Below are 22,713 nucleotides of genomic sequence, written 5' to 3' on the forward strand. Positions count from 1 at the left end.
AAAAACTAAAGTAGAACTGATCATTATAAAAATAGTGTTGCATACATGTATAAAGTTTTTAACTTCAGAGGTGTCTTCATTTGTACCAAATTCACAAGACACTTTAAAGCTATTTTTCAAATTTCTCATTTCAGAAAACTGAAGCAAAGTGACTATGTGGCTTGCTCAAAGACACAGACAGAATGCATATCAGAACCTCAAAGCACACAGAATTAGAATGTTAGGTTACGCCCTACCATTGAAATGGCACCAGCTAGGTTAATGCAATCACTTTTTCTCTATATATATTCCTCAGTGTGACACAGAAAACAAACATTAGTTAATGCGTGTTCTGTAAGTTTTATACAGTTGTTTTTCATGTCTCTAGGGTTATGTTTTTATTTTTATTTTTCAAACATTTAAAATAGAACTCTCAGATTCACATACTAAGCTGGAACGTCAACATACTGGTTTGCAACTCTAATATTAATTGCTATTAAGAGAGGGGTGGGGAGAGAGAAAGAAGTGAGGTGTGATAGAGTATGTTTGTTCCAAAGCTGTCCTTCAGCGTTTTCAGTTTTGTTTAAGAGTTTTATTAAATGTGCTAAGGTGGAATGAGGCCACAACATCATGTAATCTTCTATCAGTGAAGGCTCAATATTTCCTAATGTTACTATTTGCTTTATTTTAACAATCTTAGCATAAAATCATAAAATAAATAGAAAAGCATTACCTGTTCAATGTCAAGTTCATATTTTGGAAGATGCAAAACAGATTCTTTTATCTGGTTTCCAAAAGGAGGATGTCTGTTTAAAATCTGCAAAGATTTAATTTCATTTCTGATACATTCAGCTGATCAGAGAAGTTGACACAAATGTAAATTCAAGGAATCAAAGTCACCAGAATAATTATGCCACAGACAAAAGCCCTTATCACTACTATTTCTCTACTGTCAGTGATGCCCACAATAACAACATAGCCAAAAGAAATGAAAATTACAATACTTTTTCTGTTGCTATCTCTTCTGTTCAGATAACAGCCAATGAATTAGCCCATGACCTTAAAAAACTAGTCAGGTTTTATGAGTTGATGCTTCTATGTTGCCCCAGGTTTAGTGAAAACAGAACAAAACAGAAATTACCTGAAAACTGGAAAAGAGAGCAAGAAAAAAAATCTAACCCCAAACCTGAGTAAGATCAATTTCATTTAGAAACGTATTACATATTCCAAACCACTGAAAAAGCAGATTCCTCAGAAAAGAAGCCAAGAACCAAATCTAACTTGACCACAATAAGGAGTGTTCTTTAGATGATTCAAGAAGAATTTTATTCTATGACCATTTTTTAACTAAAACTAGTAATAATGGTAATTCACGATTTTCACCATTAAGATAAATATAGAGCAACAGAAAAAATACAAAAGGGAATATTTATTTACAAACACTACTAAAAGGGGAATGCACGTTGTCTTTTGTTTCAAATCATGTTAATAAATAAATTCTTTGTATTTAAGCAGCTACTTTCCAAATCCAGCCAAATCAGTAAAGTCATCCACTTTAAATTTGCTAAAACAAAACATTATACACATTTTTAAGAAAAAATAAGTAGCCAAACTTTTTAAAATCACCAGTATAAATGAATAAACCACTTAAAACACTCAATTTTGCTGGCACTCATATAGCAGACATATTACTTTCCTCATCATGTTTATCTGCATACAAAATAATAAATTACCAATTCAAGTTCCCTTGCATTTGTCTCTTCTATTTTTTTAAACGATGTCAGACCAGCATTTACCATAGCATTTGACAATGATACACCTGTGAAAAAATTTAGTTTTATGCTGTTAAGTGACAATTGCTAATCTCTAATTATTCTAAACTGCATTATAGTAAGTAAAAACAAAGCAGAAATCATTTTAAAGTATGCTTGCTCCTAGTTTTTTGCCCAGGAAATCATAACATTTCTTTTCAGTAGATTAAATATTTTAGTAAAAATTTCATGTATCCATTAGTAAAGAGAAGAAAACATTTAACATTATAATACTGACTTTTTAACAAACATTTTCTAGTATAAAACAGATTTTAGATCACTTTCTACAGGAGTCAACAAACAAGTGCTCTACGTACATATGATGAAGAAAGAGCATGTCACTCACCTGGAGAACAAAATTTGAGACAAAGTATCCTATCCAAGGATTATATGTTAAAGTCATAGAATTTCAAAGTTTTTGAGTAAACTAATAATGAAATTCATTCAAGGAAAAAATATGTATTATAAACTTCTAGGAATTTGTATTTAGCCAAATATTTTGCCATTTATCTGCCACATGACAAGCAGCTTGGCAGAGAATCCTATACACAATCTTATTCCTCCTCATGATTGTCAGTTCTTTTACACTTGTAGTGAGACTTAGAGTCAACACTCTACATGTGAAAAGGCATTTTGTTAGCTAGAACTACAGTCTACTACAATGACTGAAATAATTTTAGATAAAAAATACATAGAATGAGTAGGTCTACTCACCACACAATTCCACATGAACAGTAAAAGAAATATGAAAATCAGGTTGGAAACCTCTTAGGAGACAACTCAAGATTGCCTCTTGGAGGACATGTTAAAGCAATCTTTCAAGAAAGTACTCATTTCAACTCAAGAATTTAACAATTCGGAAAAAAACTTCCTTCTTTTAAGTATATTTGAACACCTTTTGGGTCTGACTTGGGGAAAGCACCTTTTCTCAGCTCTCCTCTTATTTACAGAAGTCTGTGAGTAGTCTGAAGACTAAAGACTATTACTTATTACTTCTGCAGCTACTTCACTTAGCACTTGCACCTTGCTCTTTAAATGAAGCTGAAGACTAGCTCTTTTGCTATAGCTCCTGAAATGGCAGAATGGTTTCCATTAATGAAGAAAACGTAAGATAAAAATGATGTAAAACTTCTCCTCATCTTTATTTCTGGTGAATTAAAATCAAACTGAACATGTAGTAGATGTGATAAAATCCTGGATGGCAACTGATCATTATTCTGTTTGTGAAAACAAGCAAACAGAATCCAGGTATCTGAGCCAGAGGTAGCATCATTATTGGACAAGAGTAACAAATAGATATTTGTAGAAATTCAGTAAGAATCACATTCAAGCTCAGTTAAAAAGAACAGTCACTGGTATAAAGGAAGTACTGATTATTAAGCCTTTTTTAAGATTCAAAAAATAACATACTGTGAAAAGAGTTTAAAAATTAGATATTTCTAAATACGTTATATGATATCAGTAAATTTCTGTGAGCTCAAATATTCCACTTAACTCACAAAGACATAGAATGGACTGCCCTAGCGTGACAGAGATCAAGAATGAAACATAATAATACCTGTATCAATCCAATAACTATTTGATTCAGGGAAAAATAGTGAACTGTAAGTAGACTGTTAAAGAAGTCTGTGAGTGGAATAAATGAAAATTTGAAAATTATAAATCCTTTATAACATATGCTGCAAGAGCAATGACAGCACAAGAAAAAATACAAAGAAAAAAAGGGAAATGGGGACAGATATATAAATATATATCGTGCTTCTATTATTAAAAAAATAGAACTAAATTCATTCTATTGAATGTGATATACAGGAGAGGATTTGTCAACACTGTAAGTGCCATGTCTATTCCACTCATTCCAACCACCTAGAAATGCTAAATATGAGGCAGACTCCTCAGATGATTCTATGTACATCAGCACAGATCCAGAAATATTGGAAATGGGTTTCCATCACGATGTATTATGCTGTGCAGAAGCTAACAAGCCCTGTCTCCTAGTTTGAATCCACATGAACGAAGCAACACTGCTTCTGCATCCAAGCTGGTAAATCTGTAATGTACTGTACCATATGGATTTCCTGGCTCAGGCGCTCACTAATTTGCAGACCTCTGTACTATACTGTTTCATACAGAGTAGATGTGTCTTTAAAAGAACAACTGCAGAGAACTGCAGTGAATTCTGAAAGCATGAAAGTGTAAGATCAGACAATACAGCAAAAAGACATACTCTACCTCAAACAAGAATAACTACATTTTTGTTATACAGATGGCTCCAGAATTCTGAATTCCTTTTCAAGTAATTATGACAGATCTGCACTTCCAGACAGAAGTTCGTCTAGTAACAGGACACACTAATAGGAAGAACACTATTAGAAACTTGTGATCTTCATGTATAAGAGTCTCTCTCATGCACAGTAAAATTATTTCCATTTCATGGTTACTATCCACTTCAATGCAAATTAAATGGCTTTCATGCATATGAGTAGCAGGACTTATGGTAACAGCTGCTTGAAAAGGAAGGTAAATTCTAGTCAGAGGTATGCAATCACACAAATGTGGAGTATGTCCAAAATACTGAAATGAGTATTATGAAAAAAAGAACAACTCCATATGAACCACTTTGAAAGCCTGAAGGAAATTAACAAATGGATTACTTTTACCCAAGATCATGTCCGACTTCTAACAACCGTGGCACTCAACCGTGGCAAATGGGTAACTGGGAGACACATTTAATTATGTAAACAGGCACTCCAGAGGCTGATTATGACTTTTGATTACATTTCTGATTACATCTTTATCATTTCTGAATGGTACCTACCAATTTTTTCCAATTGTTTAGACACATGAAGTGAATTTTCCCAAAGTTTACACCTGAAACACTTAGCTAAAATCACGGAGTTTAATAATGCAGAAAAGTTGGTTTTACTTGATGCCAGAAAGTCAGACAACCCTGTAAAAATATGATTGACTTGTATTAATCAGATCAAATATATTTTTTAACACTGTATATACAAAAAAGGATTAAATTTTACCATACATCTAGTAATTCTTATGCCATTTCTAAATATTTTGCCAGTATCTTGTGTCAAAGTAAAGTCTTGAACAGGAATGCATCCTAGCTGAGCCTGAATAAGACTGAAAGAGAAATATTCACGTCTTGTTATAAAAGCTGTACTGTAAGCAAAGTATAACAAGTTTCTACGGGAAAACAAAATAAAAACCTGAACAGAAACAATAACATATATAAAGTGACACAGATTGTAGCAGAGATTTCAACAGCCACAAAATGACAGTTTTCAATAAAAATTAACAACACAATGTAATACTTACCAGTTTATTTTCATTTCTCTTGTTTTAATCTTCCCCTCCAATGGAAACCTACACATAAAAATATACTTATTTTCTGCTATTCATTTTATTTGTTACTAAAAATATACTTTCCTTTTTCAACGTATTTAATTTTTCATACCTGATGGTTATTTTGTTCTTGTCTTTATTCAAAGTGTTCAGTATTTTCTTTTCATTTATTCTTAACTTGACATCCAGAAATTCTGCGCAGTTGGAGATCATTGTAACCTGTAACAATTTAACTTTTTCTTAACAGTTTTTTTTTTCATTCTCTGCCATTTTTTTGTAATACTTCTTTCTTTTTTTTTATTAACATCATTTAAAATTTGGTTGTTTCAACACTATGACCATGCAAAGATGGTCAACTAGTTCTTCATAATACTGACCAACTTTCTTTCATCTTCCTGTAAAGGTTATTATACAACAGAAGGGGATGATTTTTTTTTTCAGTTTTTAGATGATTACTCCACTTGAACTTATCCAAAACCAATCACACTGCTAACACCTTATGATATGCAAGGCTAATATTAACAGTTTTTGCTATTTGCTATGTATTTCACATTACTTTTTTCATCCTTCAGTAAGAAAGATAGCTATAAGAGAACAGGCATTCCATTTTCTTCACAGCCAATCTATTCTACCACAGTATCCATTTGAAAACGAAATGTCTTTTGTGATATAACAGTTGCAATAATAAACTGTCATCTGACAAAGGAAAATGACTTAAAATAAAGTCAATAACATTCCTTTAAAAACAAAATCTGTTCCTCAAGCAGCTGTTTTTTTTTTTGAATAAAATATAAACTAACTAACAAAATATGGTATTTTATACATAAGCAGAACAGCTTCAGCAATTTTATATATTCCTAAGAAAGTGAGAAGACGAAGAAGTGGAAATCAAAAGATCTCCCCAGTGAAAAGCCTCAAAAATACTCCATATGGAATTGATTAAGATGCATTCTTTAAAACTTTATACTTCATATAAACAAAGCCTGAACTCTTTAACAGAAATAAAGACTTCTGAATCTATTTTTGATTGTTTAAAATTAATCGAACATGTAAAGTTTCTTTGAAATGTTAAATTACCAATTCATTTAAAGTCTCTGTTCCCTTAACTGTGAAAAACTGTTTCACTGTTTCAAATGCAATATAATACCATGCCATTAATCTTCCAGTCTCTGTAAAACAAAAACATACCTTCAAAAATAAATATTCCAAGTATTTTAAGTGTATATATTTAAGTCACAAAACTGAATTAATTTTCTTATTACAGGGCTCTATGAGATTTAACACCACTGACTGAATACGCTACTGCCCCAGCTATCTGATGGATATTATTGACCCCATCACAGAATGGCAGAAAAATATGCACCAGTTAAGTTTTCTCCAATGAAGAATGAATTCACACTAACATATCAGACTGTGAACTGTGGTTGCTGAGAAGCCAACCACATCTAGCATAGTATTGTACAGAAGAGCTAGTATTGATAAAACCTGTCCTTCATTATCACAGGATAGCAGGATGTGATGCAGTTCAAAGTTCTATAATTTTCTTCTAATCTGCAACAAAATTTCCAGCAACATCAGAAGCAAAGATCTGTTCAAGAATTAAGAGAATCAACTTCCATGATTTGCTAAAGAAACAAATCATATATACTAGGCATGCAGTCTTTCAGAGTCTACTCTCTGTTACATTTGCGTACTCACATAAATAAGAATAGTTGTGACCCTTTGTAATTCACTAGTATCTCAAGATCACTTCTGAAAATTTATTTTTAGAGAAGTGTTACCTGTTGGTTTGAAATTATTTTCTTTATCCATCCTGACCAAATTGAAAGAAGACAAATTGTTCAAGTTCTTCAAACACAGTTCTGTACACAATTTGAAAATACATTTTAGTAACTGCAGAAAAAAACTTACCTATTTACAAGCCAAGAACAACAACATCTAATCGCAATAAGCATATGTCAAAGTAATTCCACTGAGCTCAAGCAAAAGTCCTTCTTAAGTTGATGACAAATTTCTGCCTAGTGCAAGCTCACTCCAAGATGTTTGATACAGGATAACCCAACTCTTTTTCAGTAAAGCAAAAGTAGAAAATTAAGAGACTAGATGCATGTCATGGAGACTGCCATTTTCAATTCTGAATGACAGGCCTTAGAACTCATAGTATTTATACAAAAGATTTCCTCTAAAGTTTTAATACTTAAATGGTTGAAATTTCAAATATCCAAAGGTATTCATGAATCCTTCATTAGAATTTTTCATACTGTATCAGATAAATTTGTATTTACTTCACTAAACCCATTTAGTTGCTGGTGTTGGATATCTGCTTGAGGATGATCAGTGTTTTATCTGCTATTCTCTCTTTCAAAACCGAGGAAATTAGAAGGCAAAAATAACATTGACACAGTATTCAGAATTTTAAAATAAAGTTGGGAAAGCACTCAAAGTGATAGTTCCCAGAGCAACCAGAAAAGTTTTCATATATTGCATGTGCAAGGTGAAAGATAACTGTATATATCATTACAAAATATTTCATGTGTACAGGGAAAAGAAGCCACAGTTTCTGTAATAGGGAAAGAAAAAGGCTTTTTTGAAAGCATATAAACAGAAAACAAACAAACAAACAAAAAGAGATAAATCAAGCAAAGAAAAATTAGGACAAAAGACAAAGTCAAAATTAGAGAGCTCTATGTGTAGTTTTATTTCTGAGTACGTATATGGGAAGATGAGGCAGGTAGAGGCATTTAATTTTTCTCCTCTATACAAGAAATATTTCTCTACCAGTCAAAATATGCTGATAGTGTTCCAAAAGTATAAATAATTAAACAAAATCAATAGTACAACATAGTAAATTACATTTGTTCTGTGACTGAATCTACTGAAATTAATGGAGTTGTATAACATGCATAAACGCGGATGAACCTGGCCTAAAATGTAACATTTTACTGAGAAAGCTTAAAAGCCACTTACCCTGTAATTTTGCTTCAATTCCTGTTTTATCCAATCCAGATGAAAAACCTTCACAAAAAGACAATTAAAAAAAATCTAATACGATTACGTGCTTCCTTCTCAATACTGTAACCAATCAAAACCAATTTCCTAATATTTAGGAGCCAGATACCCAAAATGAAAAAATTCTAAATGTTATTATACTTGGAATAAATCAAGAGCCTCACACAGTGTAATTATCTATGCATCAGTAAGTGGTTGTTGGAACAGACAGGAAGAGATAAAAGTTCCAGATGTTCCCACATAACACATCAGAGTCCTAAAAGTTGCAGAACTATCTGTAACGAACTTTGAAATAGTTCCTTAGCAGGGGACCAAATTCACATGTGGAATCTTCCTACCATAAAATATAGATAGCTACCTAAACTGTAATACCCATTTAAGTACTAAATGTACTATGGTCCATTCCCATCTATAAATCCTTAAAAAAAATTGTCTCCAGCAAGTAACCAATGACTTCATAATCATTGTAGTGCAGGTGGCCAGGAACAAGGACAAAGCCAGGGCTGGCAACTGAGATGCTGTTCTGGAGAAAACGAATTGAAGACACCAGCATTAGGATTACTGAAATTTTGTTTTAGCAAAACTATGAAATACTATACGAAGTCTTTTTCTTAGCACATGTTACCTATTCAGTGCTGAAAAGCACATTGTGGCTAGACACTGTATTCATACACAGCCCACTGCATTGAGATGAAAAAAACAGATCATGTAAAGCTGTAAATGGCTTCTTCATAGTTTTTAAGGTTATACCACACTGAAATTCCAATTACTTATATTAATGCATGTGGAATTATTTTTCCTAAAAATGTTACAGGCCACATAACACATCATCTTCAACCCCTTATAAAACAGTAGTCCATAAGAAAAAAAAAAAAGAAACAAATAATATTGATCTAACACATGCCAGTGTCATAATTTAGATCAATTACAAACAAACCGTAATGAGTTGGATTTTTTAAAGCTCTAATGTACAAGAAGGTTGATCGCATCCATTCCAAAGCTACAGTGACATCTGTGACAGTATGCAGCACTATTTCTGCATTTAAGTGCTCGACAAGATGCCTGTGCAAGCTGTCAAAAACAAATCAACCAAAAAAAGCTGTAAGTATATTCAGCATTTAGTAGCACAAATTATGCTAAAACTATTTTGGATTTTTTTTTCTGTCAACTGTTCACTTTAATCAGTGAAATCACTAGAAAATAGTAAAGAATATGTAAATAATCAAAAATGTAAGTTATGGCTTAACGACAGGTGAACAAAAATAATTCTGTGACTTTTCAAAATTATTTAGAAAACAAAGTTACATACATTTAAAAGTTATAGCACAGTTTTGATATTTTGAATATATTTTAAAAATGAAACCTTAAAATAATAACACGATAAAAAGTTTGTGTTTTATCCTTTAACACCTTAACTTTCCTGTATATATGATTCTTGAAATTATGTTCACCTCAACTGAATTCTGTAGTTTAGTACTTTCTAGACTCTACTGTCGAAAGATTCAGAGACATGATCTGGGTTCGACTCTTGCTGTTTGTCTTTGCAATATGTACTATTTCGGTTCCTTAAATTTTCCAGCAGGAATCTACATCTAACTTTTCTTTTGTTAAGTTTAAGATGACCTAAAGTTGTTTTTATCTGTTAAAACAAAAGCTGTTATTTCTGAGTAGCTTGGCTTGATTTGCTTTCCTTTGGATTCTTAAATTTCTTCTAAACAGAGACAAAAATCCTGAAAAAACACCTTCTGTAGAAATAATGAAACATTACTATCATTTATATAGTCTTATGAGAAATTAGTTACCTGCTCTCTATTATATCTGCACCATTTAACATCTGTATATACTTCTCCCTTGTACTCCAACGAGTCATAATGACTGCTGTTGCTGTAGTGTCAAACTGCAGAAAAAATACAAAAGTAAAAAAGGTAAAACAAAATTAAAAAAAAAAAACTCTCTTTTTGTGGAAGCAAAAGGAATTAGAACTTTATGAAGACAGTGCTTCCAGTCCCCCCCCTTCCTATTTTAACTTCATTAGATTTATTAAATAATATTAATTAAATACTCTAGATTTTTTATCATGCAATTTCTAAGTTTTGTGCCAACTTCCTACTTTTTCTCTAATCCATATTCCTTACGCAAACCAAATGCAATCTTCAGATCTTTTTCTAGAGAAAGGTGAAGCAATGCTTTTTAATGAACAGTACAAAAGCAAACAGATTTTTCTCAAATAGATACTACCCAGATATAATTTAACTGCTAATAAGAAATAACTAAAAAAACAAATGCTGCAATAAATTTTTTGGTATTGTTGTTTCTTTGCAAATAGTTTCTAATTATTTGCCTATAGATAGCATCACCATAATACAGCATTAACTTACTTGAGGTCTTCCTGCTCTCCCAATCATTTGCAGAATATCAGTTTCACTGTACTCTTCAAACATCCCTCCAACATAGTGCATTGTGGATTTTATAACCACCAGGTGTGCAGGTAGATTGACTCCCATAGCTAAGGTGCTAGTAGTAACTAGATCAGATTAAAGTATATTGACTTCAAGAGGAACACCACTGAAACGTCTCACAGATAATAAACGAGCAGCAAATAAGTGCCTAATTTTCATTGCTAAGAGCTCTTGCTTCCCAGTAAACTCAGTGGAACTAAACTCATTTTGCACCAGAAATAATTAGACCTAGAACAGACATGTATTTGCATTAAAATAAAAGTACGTATCTGATCATCTGCATTCAGTTATCATCAAGTATTCTTTACCAGAATACATCTGTTCAAAAGTGAATATTTAAATATTAAATGTTTAATTATTAAATACCTGTTTAATTATTTTTATTTAAATATTCCTTAACAGATCATCCAGAATGCAATCTGTCTTCAATAAAGCACATACACACTGAAGAAACAAAATCCATAATTCTTCATGGATAGAAATTTGAATACAGAAATGTATTTATCTTCCTTCATAGTGACCAGTATCTTTAAGAATTTTTTTCAAGTCATCAGTCATTAGCATTATTTATACTCATGGCACCAAACCACAATCATCACCAATACTATCATAACACTTTACCAATACATACTCTCACATGGAAAAACACCAGCCAAGTTTGTTTACATGCAAATTATCTCCCTCTAATACTTTTAAATTTACTTTCTCTAACAGATAAATGGGGTGGCAGAAATTCAGCATGGAAAGTCAGCTATACAGGCCAACGGATACAACTATTCCACTAGAAAAACAAAATATTGTTAAACACACCAGTTCTTTTCAGAAATGAAAGGAGAGCTATAATTAATGAGTCACTGGTACATCAGGAAAGAAGGATCCAATATAAACTAATGGCACAGCCATTTCCTTTAGCAAGAATAATAGTGGTTTTCATACTGTCTAGATAGGCAAGCTGGAAGTCTGTTGGAGCAAAATGAACCACATAAAAAGTTGCAAGGTAAGTTTCTTACCAGTGCAATTCAATCTACAGTCCACATATATATACCCACTGTGAGTATACCTACACTCAAGACCTAAAATGTCTTCCCTTTGCAATACTTGTAAAAGTGTGTTAAAAACCTATCCCCCTTCACGTTCACAGACATGAGGCAGAAAATGCCCACTTTCAGTTTCCCCTCAGTTGTATGAATGTATATAATTATAGTATCTCAGATGATTCTGAAATGTTCATACAAAACACACATTTCAAAGGACTCAAGTATCAATAAGCACCTTTGCATTCTTTTAGTGGTAGTCAATATGTACAAACACTTTGCGTTGAGCAGTGGCACAGGGTCTCCTGTTCCTTTTGCTAAGAGCAATTGTAGAACCACTGTCTCCTGAGACTTCAGAAATGGCACAGCAGTTGGCAAAGCCATACACACAACTCCAGTACAGCAGATCACAAGAATACAGAGAGACTTTTTAATAGGATGGGTACTACAACTGGCAATTTTGCCAGATCATAGTAAAGGGATCTACCTTAAAATTTCATAGTGAGTCAGGACTGTTGTACAGAAACGAAAAATCCATGAATCTTTCATTGTTGTACATGAACCACACAAGCAATTCTTCATAGAGTCTGAATTTCTGGATGTGAAAAGTGAAGGCCTGGACAAGATGAGACTATCAAGTCTCAAACAGATACCTTCTCATTCTATATAACAGCAGGTGGAATCTTTCTTAGCAACCACCCTGTCAATCAAAACACCTTGCATGGGGGGCTTGAAAATGGAATCTTGCCTGTCTAAGAAGAAAAAAGTACAAGCGTATCTTCAGGGAACCACAGTTGCAAAAGACAAACCAAGAAAACATCATGTGAAAGCTGCAGAAGGACACAGTAGCAGAGGACTCCTTCTCAACAGGACTGCTCAGCAGTACTAGAATGAAATGGATCTAGGCCAGCCCTATAGAAACGTAAGAGCAAGGATGACCTTTGTGTATGCTGAAAAGAAGGACAGTTCTCTGGTTTTCAGTAATAATGTGTCTGTACACTCACAGAGTAGAAATGCATGTGAAACATAATAACATCTTTCTCTGGATTTCACAAAGTAACAACAGAAACAGTAGAATCAAAAAGTGTTCCCAATTCCAAACTACAGTCTTCTCAGAATATATTAACAACATTTTGACTTTCAAAGTTAAATTTACTTACAAAGTACTGGTAAATCTCCTACAGTAAAAGCTCCTTCAATTATTTTTCTGTCACACACCTCCATACCCGCATGATGATAAGCCACACCATACATTAAAAGATCTGATAATGAAATAATTATGTCCATTATTTGACTAAGTTTACTCAGGCAAATTTTCATTCACAAGGTAGAGAAGTGGTAGGTTATATTTACCTCTGAGCTTAGAATCTTTCAATGAATTTGCAGACCTCTGTAATCTACACAACAAAGAAAAAAAGTGCTTCAGAATCGCAAAGCAGATTCACTAATGTTGGCAGAATATGCAAAGAAGAGTGCATTTAAAATGCTAAGATAGAGGGTCACATGAAACAATACACAATTATGCCTTTTAAGGTTTTAAGATGTATTCCTTGACATGTACATTTATTTTACATACTTTCTCATAGTCCTAGTGCATTTGTGCTTTTTAAAGATGTTCTTAGTTTATAACTACATGTTAGCCTATCAGAAGGATATCATCTTAAAATAACTTTTTACCTATACATTCTTTGGATACTTATAACCACCACCTTTTTCCCAAAGCAAACAAACTGACTCTCTAGAGGAGCCATTGCACCCTTTCCAGCCCAGTCACCTTTCCAAGTTATAACATACAATCTAGCTCTGAACCAGATGCAGAAGGTGAAATCAGATATAAATACTGCTCGCAGAAATGCACGTGAGAAACAGGGAAAGCAACAGAGACATATAGAGACATTCCTCTGTTAGAAACTGTATTAGGTCAACAGCTTGACAGATTTCACAGGTTTACTAGAACACATAAACATTTAATAAAAATTTCAATATAAAAATACCTTTGTTTCTGTTCTATACTTAATAGAAATTTGGCATCTTTTGAAAGAACAGAAGCGGCCTGCTGTACTCCTTTTCTTGTGGCACAAAACTGTAAGTAAGAAAATAGTTTTTTCTGAATCAACACTTTTCAGTAAGAAAATTATAAATGTGATTAAAAAAAGATGTTGTACCACAAGTGCTGGTTTTTGTTCAGAGTATGTTTGTATAACACTCGCTATCTTGTAGTTAAGAGTTAAGTCAAATTTGAATTCTGTCTGATTATCACTGCAAGGAAAACCAAGAACAATTTTGCGTAGCTTCACTGGTCGCTGATCCTCATCTATTTTCAGACATAGAGCAGGCATCTTACCATCTGAAAGCCATTCTGCAATCTTTAAAAAAGAAGAAACAGAATTTAAATTTAAACAGTAATTTTCTGCTTTTAATCATGCTCTGCTAACTACATTATACAGTAATTAACTTATCTTTTGCCACCTATAAACTATTAACACATTTCACATACTTTTATCATGAAAACCAGTGGAAGTTCTACTTTCTACTGAACCATTTTAATTTGGATTGAAATCTCAAGTCCGTTTAGATTTATATTAAAGACAAAAATCACAGAAATCTGAAACAGAAGCATAGCCATACTTAGCTGATAGTTTTCTATGGCTGAAGGTCATTTATTAAGTTAACATCAACCACACAGCTGCCATTACCTGACAGCTTCAAAATGACAACTTCGGTATTGATATTTATTTAGAACTCTACTTATTTTTTATAAAATACAACTATATTAATTAAAATACTATTAAAATATTAACTCTTACATCTTCAGCATTTGGGATTGTTGCTGACACAGCTACAAATCTCAAGGGAGAAACAACGTCATGATTCTCTGAAAGACGCCAAAGAGAAGACTGAATAGTCCTCATCCGACTGACTACAACTTCTAATGTTGCACCACGGCTTTCATCCTTTATAACATGCACCTATTAGGAATTTTAAAACATTTGCAAAATATTTCTTGAGTTATACTCTATACATGTGTTAAATAAATGTTTTATTTTCTAACAGGTTTCCTTTTATCTTCAGGAACAAAAACAGCATATAAATATCATTAATTTTCTTGCCTCATCAATGAGAAACAGTCGAACAAGCTGAACTATAGAGTTGTCTCTCCACCTTCTAGTCATGCTATCCCATTTTTCCTAGAGGATAAAAAAAGACAGGAGGAGAAAAATCTTTAAAAGGCCAGCATATGTCAGAGGTAGAGAACATGCAGGCATAACTAAACTTTAATAAATCTTTAAATTAAATCAGTTAAATTAAATCAAGCAAATGCCATGTATGTTTCATCTGACACATTATTATATGCTGTTTATATGAACCAGAAGCATGCACAACAGTTTGTAGGCAAGTACAAAGATCATAAAATTGTTCTGCAAGTCACTACTCATTACAAAAAAAAAAAAAAGATCAGATGTGAAGCATACAATCAGATCACTAATGTCTGCTTATTCTAGTGGATTTTTTTTGTTTTGTTTTGTTTTTAAGAATTTGGACTGAAACCTACAGGTGTAGTGATAATAATGTGAGCGCGATGTATTTCAAATAAATCATCCATCACTGTATCTCCTGTCAGTTCCTTACAGTTGAGTCCTATAGGTCCAAATTTTTCTTTCCAGTCATCAAAACGCTGACTGCATAGAGCTTTTATTGGAGCCACTAAAAACAACACAAAATGATCAGTTATGTCATGAACACCAAATCTTCAACTGTATTGCTAAAAATGCTAAATGCAGGTGTCTTCTTGCATTTAATTCTTCAATTTTCAGCTTTGCTCCCCAAACCATAACATTCATAATTGGATGATTATCCTATCCCTTGTGTATAGATCAATTTTGAGCTTTGGGCCACAGTTCTTCCGTATCAGCAATTGGAAACAGAACCCTTTAATTAAGGTTATTCGTGCCCTCTCTTAATCCTGATTTTTTCTTCAGTCCCATATGGAAACAATAAGCACTCAGCTATCAAAAGGTTTTCTCACAGACATAAGAAACCACAGGAAATATATCTTTTTAAATGAAAGATCATACAAATACCAACCTTTTTCCTATTTAGAATGATATGAGCGCTCTGTATTCAAAGACAAAGAGGGGTTATAAATGAGAAACCATTCACAAGCAGGCGACAGAATACTAGAAGAAACAAAAAACTATCTAAACCACATGTACAGTTAAGTGTAGTCAGTGTCATACCAGCTAACATGGGAGGTAGCAGCTCTGATGCTGGTCCTGATGATCAGACTCCTAAAACAATCTACTTTTTTTCCCCCCCCCCCCCCAGCCTGTAGGTACATACTATACTTGTGCAGATGGAGGTTAATTTCTAGAAGACAGAAGTCATTCTCTACAAGGACTGATACTAGCAACACATGAAAGTCTATGCTGGATAGGTAATCTATAGGAAAAATGCATTAATTTACGTAAAAAAAAAAAAAGAAAAAAAAGTGATCTACCAGTGATCTGAAAACAGCAGTAATAAAATAGATCTTGTAGTTATGGCTACTTAGAGCCACTGGAATATGATCCATTTCTGCTGTCAGCTGACAACTGATCCACAAGATGAAGAGATTTGAAGAACCAGTTTCTGCTACAGAAAGAGGCGTAAAACCTCATAAGATTACCAATGGCCTATACAGAAGCAGAAATCACTAGCTCCAGAAAACTGATAAAGCTAGCAGCAAGTAGCTCATAAAATTGCAAGAGTAATCTTCTGCTAGCGATGAGGCAGAATGCAAGAAACTAGTAATTGCTCCCTAAAATTCAGCCACCAATCCTTAGCACGTGTTAAGGTTATCAACTCTAATTTACAGAACTACCACAAGCTAATTCACATACATTGGGCCACAGACAAATTGGCTACTGGATAATCCTCCAGCAGTACATACTCTGATTAACACCTCCATTCCAATATTCACAAAAACAGGTGCATCTTGTTCTCCATCGTTGTTGTACCAGGAAAGGTCAGCAGATCTAATTCCACCAGCAGATAAATACTTCCTTACTGAAAATTCTAACCAGCCGATTAGCATCACTTCTACCAATGCAATTAAGTCTTAGAGCACACTGAAGTGCTTCACCTTGCTATGCTCAGAGAAACTACTGTATGTGTCTGTTTATAAAAAAAATCTCTTTACAATACACAGTAAACTCTGTGTTAATACTAGCATTATTGTAAGGATTTGAACTCACTGAAATTAAAAAAAGACTACAAACAAAGCTGAAACATTTGTAAAATAAAGATTAAACATTAATAGCAAGACTAACAAATATATAACTCTATGAATTAACTAACATTGGGACAAAACCACCCATCTCATCTGCTTTACATGATATGAATGTAGTTCTCCAGGAAGAAAAAGTATAATGGTCTACAGATGTGACTACCTTCAAGTATTTTCATTAATTTCTATATAGATCAATTAAAACTCATGAAGACCATGGCTCTGTTGCCTTTGAACTAGTAGACAGAAAGCAACAGCATGAAACCTTGCCAGATAAGCAAATGTTGGAAAAAATAATTCTTTTATCAGAGCAACTGACAGGTACACAAAAGATGCTGCTTCAACTCAGACTCTGACAAGAATTTGGTTTAGTTTCCTTTGTTTCCTTCTCTTTTTTTTCAGGTATATCTTGCTTTCCCAGAGGACAAACTCTTTACAATACTTTTATTTGTCTAGGCAGTGGTGACCACTACAATTATACAGTGCTGTTACGTAAGTAGTTTCAGTATTATTAAAACACTCAATCCAGATCTCCATGCTTACAGAATGACATTTTCTACTCAGTATTATTAAAACACTCAATCCAGATCTCCATGCTTACAGAATGACATTTTCTACTGCTGTCATCAAAATGATTAAAGCTGCATAATACTTACTGTAAACAATTTTAATATTTAACCAAGGCATTGGGGCTTCCATAAGTAATCTGGTAATAGCTAGTTCAAACATTACAGTTTTTCCAGAGCCAGTTGGAGCACAAATCACAAAATTTCTATCTGTGTAAAGAAGCTAGGAAAGAATGGCATAGAAGTAAATACAACACAGCTATCCATTGTACCTATCTATACATTCCAAAAACATTGTCTAGGTGAAAAAGACACAAAATACATTGATAGCTGGTAGTTCTTTAATGTATTTTGTATTAGATGTGGACTTTAAATTACAACAAGAGAAAGAATGTCTTTTGCTATGCAACTGTCATGGAAACGTAAATGAGTGACACTAACAGTACTGCTAAACAATTGTTTGCAGGAATTACCATTGTTCTTTATCTACAGTTCCATTTCTTCAATGCTCACACACATACACACAAAAATCAATGATATATGAATATGAAATCTTTGCTGATTTTTGTTAAATAATCATTTGTAACATTCACTGTGTATCAAACAACAGAGAAATTCTAACAAGCTGAATCTTTCAAGCTCGACCAATAAAAAAGGTATGACCATTATCTTTTTAATATGATGACTTTTCTTTCCAACTTCATCTCTTATGCAAGTGATAGGCAAACCTTGTCCTTCCTTGTACTTTGCAAACAAGTTTATATTTAGAAGTACTAAAACATAAGCCACTCCATTTTTTCCCCAAAATGATTGACAACTCTGTTCCTAGAATAACAGAAAATCACCGCTGTAAGCAAAATTTACTGTTGTTATAGTTACTACAAAAAAAAAAAAGTAATGCAAGATTATTTTACAGGCCAATATGGTGTATAATCCTCACTGATGAGACTGATTTCCCCTCTCTCTGCAAAACCTATAACACAATCTTCCTCAAATTGGTTGCTTTCAAAATACGTTTGGGGTTTTAAAGAAAAAGTATAGTTGATGAAAAGAAAGGATGGACAAATACCACTTTTCCAAAAGAACATCCTTCTCTAAAGATCTGCTTAATTTTCCTTTGAAAATAATTTTAAATACTGGCAATCTGTATGTGTAAGTATACGTGTAATTCACAACTTCACATAAATGCATTTGAGGAAGACATTTTAAGAAGTTCTTCTCTTCTCTTCTCTCTGCTACGCGCAATCCTGCTCACCTATTCCAGGAAGAGACTTGAAATATATTGTACTTTTCTAACCCCTTTTAAGTTCTAAAGTTTCATTTACATTTAGACAATATATTTATCTACAAAGTACTACTTGCAGCTGCAGCAAACATTTCATACTTACATCATCCAAAGCTTTAGACTGTGCATAGTTAAAATATGGAAACTCCTTAAAAATACTTCTAAATTGGGTCGCTTGAGAGCATTAAGGAAGTGAAAACAACTGAGTGAACATTATAAAATTTCTTTTTGCTGTTAACGTATCTGAAGTACCAACTGCCACATTATATTTGTAATATAACATATTAATCAGCGTAATATTGTTTACCCAGTTATAACAGTAGTAAAGAAATTCACCTACAATCTCTTAATGCTGATAGTAGTGCTGATAGGTATTTTCAACTGCTAATATTGTGTATTTTCCAGACAAAAGCATTTTTATCTAAAATACAAGTAAGAGGAAAGAGGGCATTGTTTCCTTACAATCCAAACAAATGAGCTGATCCTTGTCTGGACTTGCACTGAAGCCACACAAGCAGACTAATCACAACCATCTGATCAGGCTGTGGATGCAAACACAGTCGGACATAACACCAACAGTAACAAAAACAATGAACAGCTGAGACCTTAAAAAGATGTTATATTCATTTTAAAAGACTCAAAAAAAAAAGAAAAGAAAGGAGTAATACAAGAAAATAATGAAATAAAACCAGAAAAAAGTAAAGGTGAGCAAGGATTTTTTAAAAAGGCTTCTCTAAAATTATCCCTCTAAATAAATGACCCATTATCAAAAAGAGGAACTTTAACTATCTGCAATTGGCAACATCAGAACAACTGAGTACTTACTTGTTTTGGAAATTATGTCAATTCTTACCAAACTAAAAATTTTAAAATTTAAAAAATAAGTAATTTTGAGGATAAAATGTACATGTTTGAAATAAGAATAAATTTGCTTGGTGATGAATGATCTATTTATAAGTTGTTCTATTTTCATTCTAGCTTTGGAGGTCCCAGGCATAAATTCCCATTCGACTCCCAGCATTATGTTACAATTCAAAACTATTACAGTATAATGCATGAGTTCCTATGGCTACAAACTAACCACTATAATTTCGTGAATGTAGAATCATTGTAATAAATTAAAAAAATCAGATACAGCAAATAAAAGGATACGTATTTCTGTAACAGCCCTCAACATTTCCAAATTTCTTCCTGTAGTTCCTAAAAGAAATTAAAATAGTTAAGTTTACAAAAATAGATTTCATTGTTCTCAACCGATATCCATGAAAAATATCTTCCTAACTCTAAGCTGTGCATTCTGTGAGGAGCTACAAGGCTGCAGCAAAGCAGAGGTGATAAAGGAGCTGATAGGACAGGGAGGACATAAGCTTGTTATTTGAAAGGACCATGTTGGTGGCCCTTTGTTGAACTCACTCCAGTTTCAGGATGTCTTGCTTGTACCAGAGGCCCTAAATGCCTCTTAATGCAGTACCTAGACATCTGAGAAGTGTAGCAAAAGTTATGCAAACTGAACACAGTTCCTGAGGTGCAGCTTTACCATAGCTGAACAGACCAGGACACTGTCGGCCTTATTACTGCTGGGGCACCCTGCTGGCTCACATTCGTTTTGTTTGCCAGGCCCCAGGCACTTTTCCACCTGAATTTCTAAAAAACGTATTCTATCACTTCATCAAAATTCTCACCACTTTCCTCCATTTTTCCTATTTAATCTAGAAAGATACAAGTGTGAGCAACATGACTAATAAACAATCCATTTTTAATGAAGATGAGACTATTCACTGTATCAAGAGACCAGGCTGCTCCTTTTCAAATTGTTTAGGAACAGACTTGGAGTGACACTTTCAAAAAGGTCCAAGACTTGGCACTTTGGAAAACGTAACTCTTCTTCATAAATTGCTTACACAGCACATATTAAGCAACAACACACTTAAGTTCCTTAGAACTGTAATATCATTTATCTATATTTAATCAATTACCTTAATTTGAGCTGGCAGGAAAAGGTTCTTCACTCTTTACCTCGATCAGTGGACTTTTTTTTTTAACAGAGCAATAATAATTACCTGTCATATCCAGAATCCTTGAAGCACTAGGAAGTGATTTTATTTGAAATCCAATTTTAGATGCAATGTTCCCATCATTTACCCTTTGTAGGGTAAAATCTGAGCCTGTAGTTATGGGAGTATGATGATTTATTCTCCACACATCTTCTTTTCTCACTTCTGTCATGTTTTCACTTGTATTAAGGTAAGTATCAACTTGTTTCATATCCACTGAACTATCTTTAAATTCTGTATTTTTATACATACAATCAGACAGTTTAAATAAGCTGCAAAAGATGCAGGAAATTTATTACTTTGTTGTATGCTACACAGTTTCTCTAGTATTTGAAAAATATACGTATTTATATAAGAAACACAACCAGTAAGATACAATCATAAGAAAAGTTTGGAAATAATTTTAGTTGATCTGATACTCTTCTACCCAAAGAAGACTCCTTTCAGTACACATTTTAACTTTACTTTAATTCCAGAAAAGAAAAAAAAAAAAGAAAAAAGAAATTCCCTGTCCAGATGGGCTCTGAATCCCAATAGTAGATTAACTGTCAATCACTGCATAATTAAAAACAATAGTGACGTACAAGTTCTGAAGACCGAGAAGAGCTGTGCATAGAAGAAAAGTTAATCTGTAAAACCTCATCTTTCAGGCAGTACTGAAATCACATTGAGAACTGCCCAAGGTATTCCTGGTTGGCTGACCTCTGCTCTGGAAAGCAGGTGATCTCAGTCTTCTTGCTTTTTACCAAGTACATAAAGAACTCCAAATGGTATTTTGAAGAACCTGTATTATTTATCAATTTATTAAAAATGTATATATAAAAAACATATCTCATCCTTACCTTTCTCGTAAAAGAGGCTGAGCTCAGGAGACATTTATTACAGTACCACAATATTGTCAAAAGCAAACATCTTTTTTCCTTACTCTGAAAAGACTTAAGTGTCTAGAGCCCTGTTAAAGTACTGAAGGATCAAAACCTCTGCATTTGACAAATACACCTAAAACAATAATACAATTCTGACAGTTGATGATTTATCAGAATTGACTAGAAGCATACCTTTTTCTTAACGTTGAATGGACACTCTCATCATCACCATTTTCTGGAAAATTAATTAAGATTTTACTCTGTGAAAAATTTGCATCAGGTTGCTGACAAATCCCTGTTCCTCTTTTATACTTATCTTGGTCAGGAGACAGAAACAATGAAACCATTTTTAGACTTGCATGCTGAAAATTTATCTTCTCTCTTTCTCCTACACTTAGCTGGAGCATTTCTTTTCCAGAGACTATGCCAAAATGAACAGATGCTGGAGATTTATCATTTACATCATCAGTGTTACTCCTGTGTTGTTGTATAACCTTCTGGTGCTTTATCCCTCCTATGATAGACAAAAAAATATTATTTTTATTAATATTCACTCACATTCCTATACATACTCATTTCATTAAACATCTTCCACATAGATTTGTTGTAGCCAAGTTCACATATATTACCTGAACTTATTCTCCTATCTTATTGCAAGAACTTTATATTTTATGACCAGTGCTGACAAATGCAATACATATCTTGTAAATTAAAAAGTTATAAAAATAGGACCACTTTCTCTGTTAATTATACAAGGTAATGGAGCAAAGCTATTCCTCAGAACTACACAGTAGATTAAATTTACTTCTAGACAACAGTCACAACTCCTAATAAAGTCAGTGAAAGTCAGTTTCATAGTCATCTTAGTTACTGATCGTGATTTCTAGGGTTAGTTCTGAGTAGGATCAGTGTCCTGATCTGACTAGCCATACAAGCAAGAGGAAACAGCAGAAATGAGCAATTGGAAGCAGCTGTATTAAACAGCCTTCACTTAAATTTGCTAATCTTTTAACCATATTCTTACAGT

At 33.2% G+C, this 22,713-nt stretch overlaps 1 protein-coding gene across 1 annotated transcript in view; it reads right to left on the bottom strand.

Annotated features, from left to right (window-relative positions):
- HFM1 (helicase for meiosis 1) overlaps nt 1-22,713 on the bottom strand; it is a 33,154-nt gene that overhangs the window by 8,969 nt on the left and 1,472 nt on the right. The window contains 25 exon segments of the mRNA XM_050712369.1: nt 713-796; nt 1,713-1,798; nt 4,609-4,740; nt 4,828-4,925; nt 5,121-5,168; nt 5,260-5,366; nt 6,225-6,316; nt 6,929-7,009; nt 8,115-8,162; nt 9,094-9,227; nt 9,959-10,053; nt 10,535-10,680; nt 12,810-12,911; nt 13,003-13,046; nt 13,644-13,732; nt 13,815-14,015; nt 14,457-14,618; nt 14,702-14,740; nt 14,742-14,837; nt 15,203-15,354; nt 17,572-17,704; nt 18,870-18,940; nt 19,919-19,966; nt 20,827-21,092; nt 21,879-22,200. Coding sequence (XP_050568326.1) covers nt 713-796; nt 1,713-1,798; nt 4,609-4,740; nt 4,828-4,925; nt 5,121-5,168; nt 5,260-5,366; nt 6,225-6,316; nt 6,929-7,009; nt 8,115-8,162; nt 9,094-9,227; nt 9,959-10,053; nt 10,535-10,680; nt 12,810-12,911; nt 13,003-13,046; nt 13,644-13,732; nt 13,815-14,015; nt 14,457-14,618; nt 14,702-14,740; nt 14,742-14,837; nt 15,203-15,354; nt 17,572-17,704; nt 18,870-18,940; nt 19,919-19,966; nt 20,827-21,092; nt 21,879-22,200 — 2,876 coding nt within the window.

This window comes from Cygnus atratus, chromosome 8 (genome assembly GCF_013377495.2).
Source record: "Cygnus atratus isolate AKBS03 ecotype Queensland, Australia chromosome 8, CAtr_DNAZoo_HiC_assembly, whole genome shotgun sequence".
Lineage (NCBI taxonomy): Eukaryota > Metazoa > Chordata > Aves > Anseriformes > Anatidae > Cygnus > Cygnus atratus.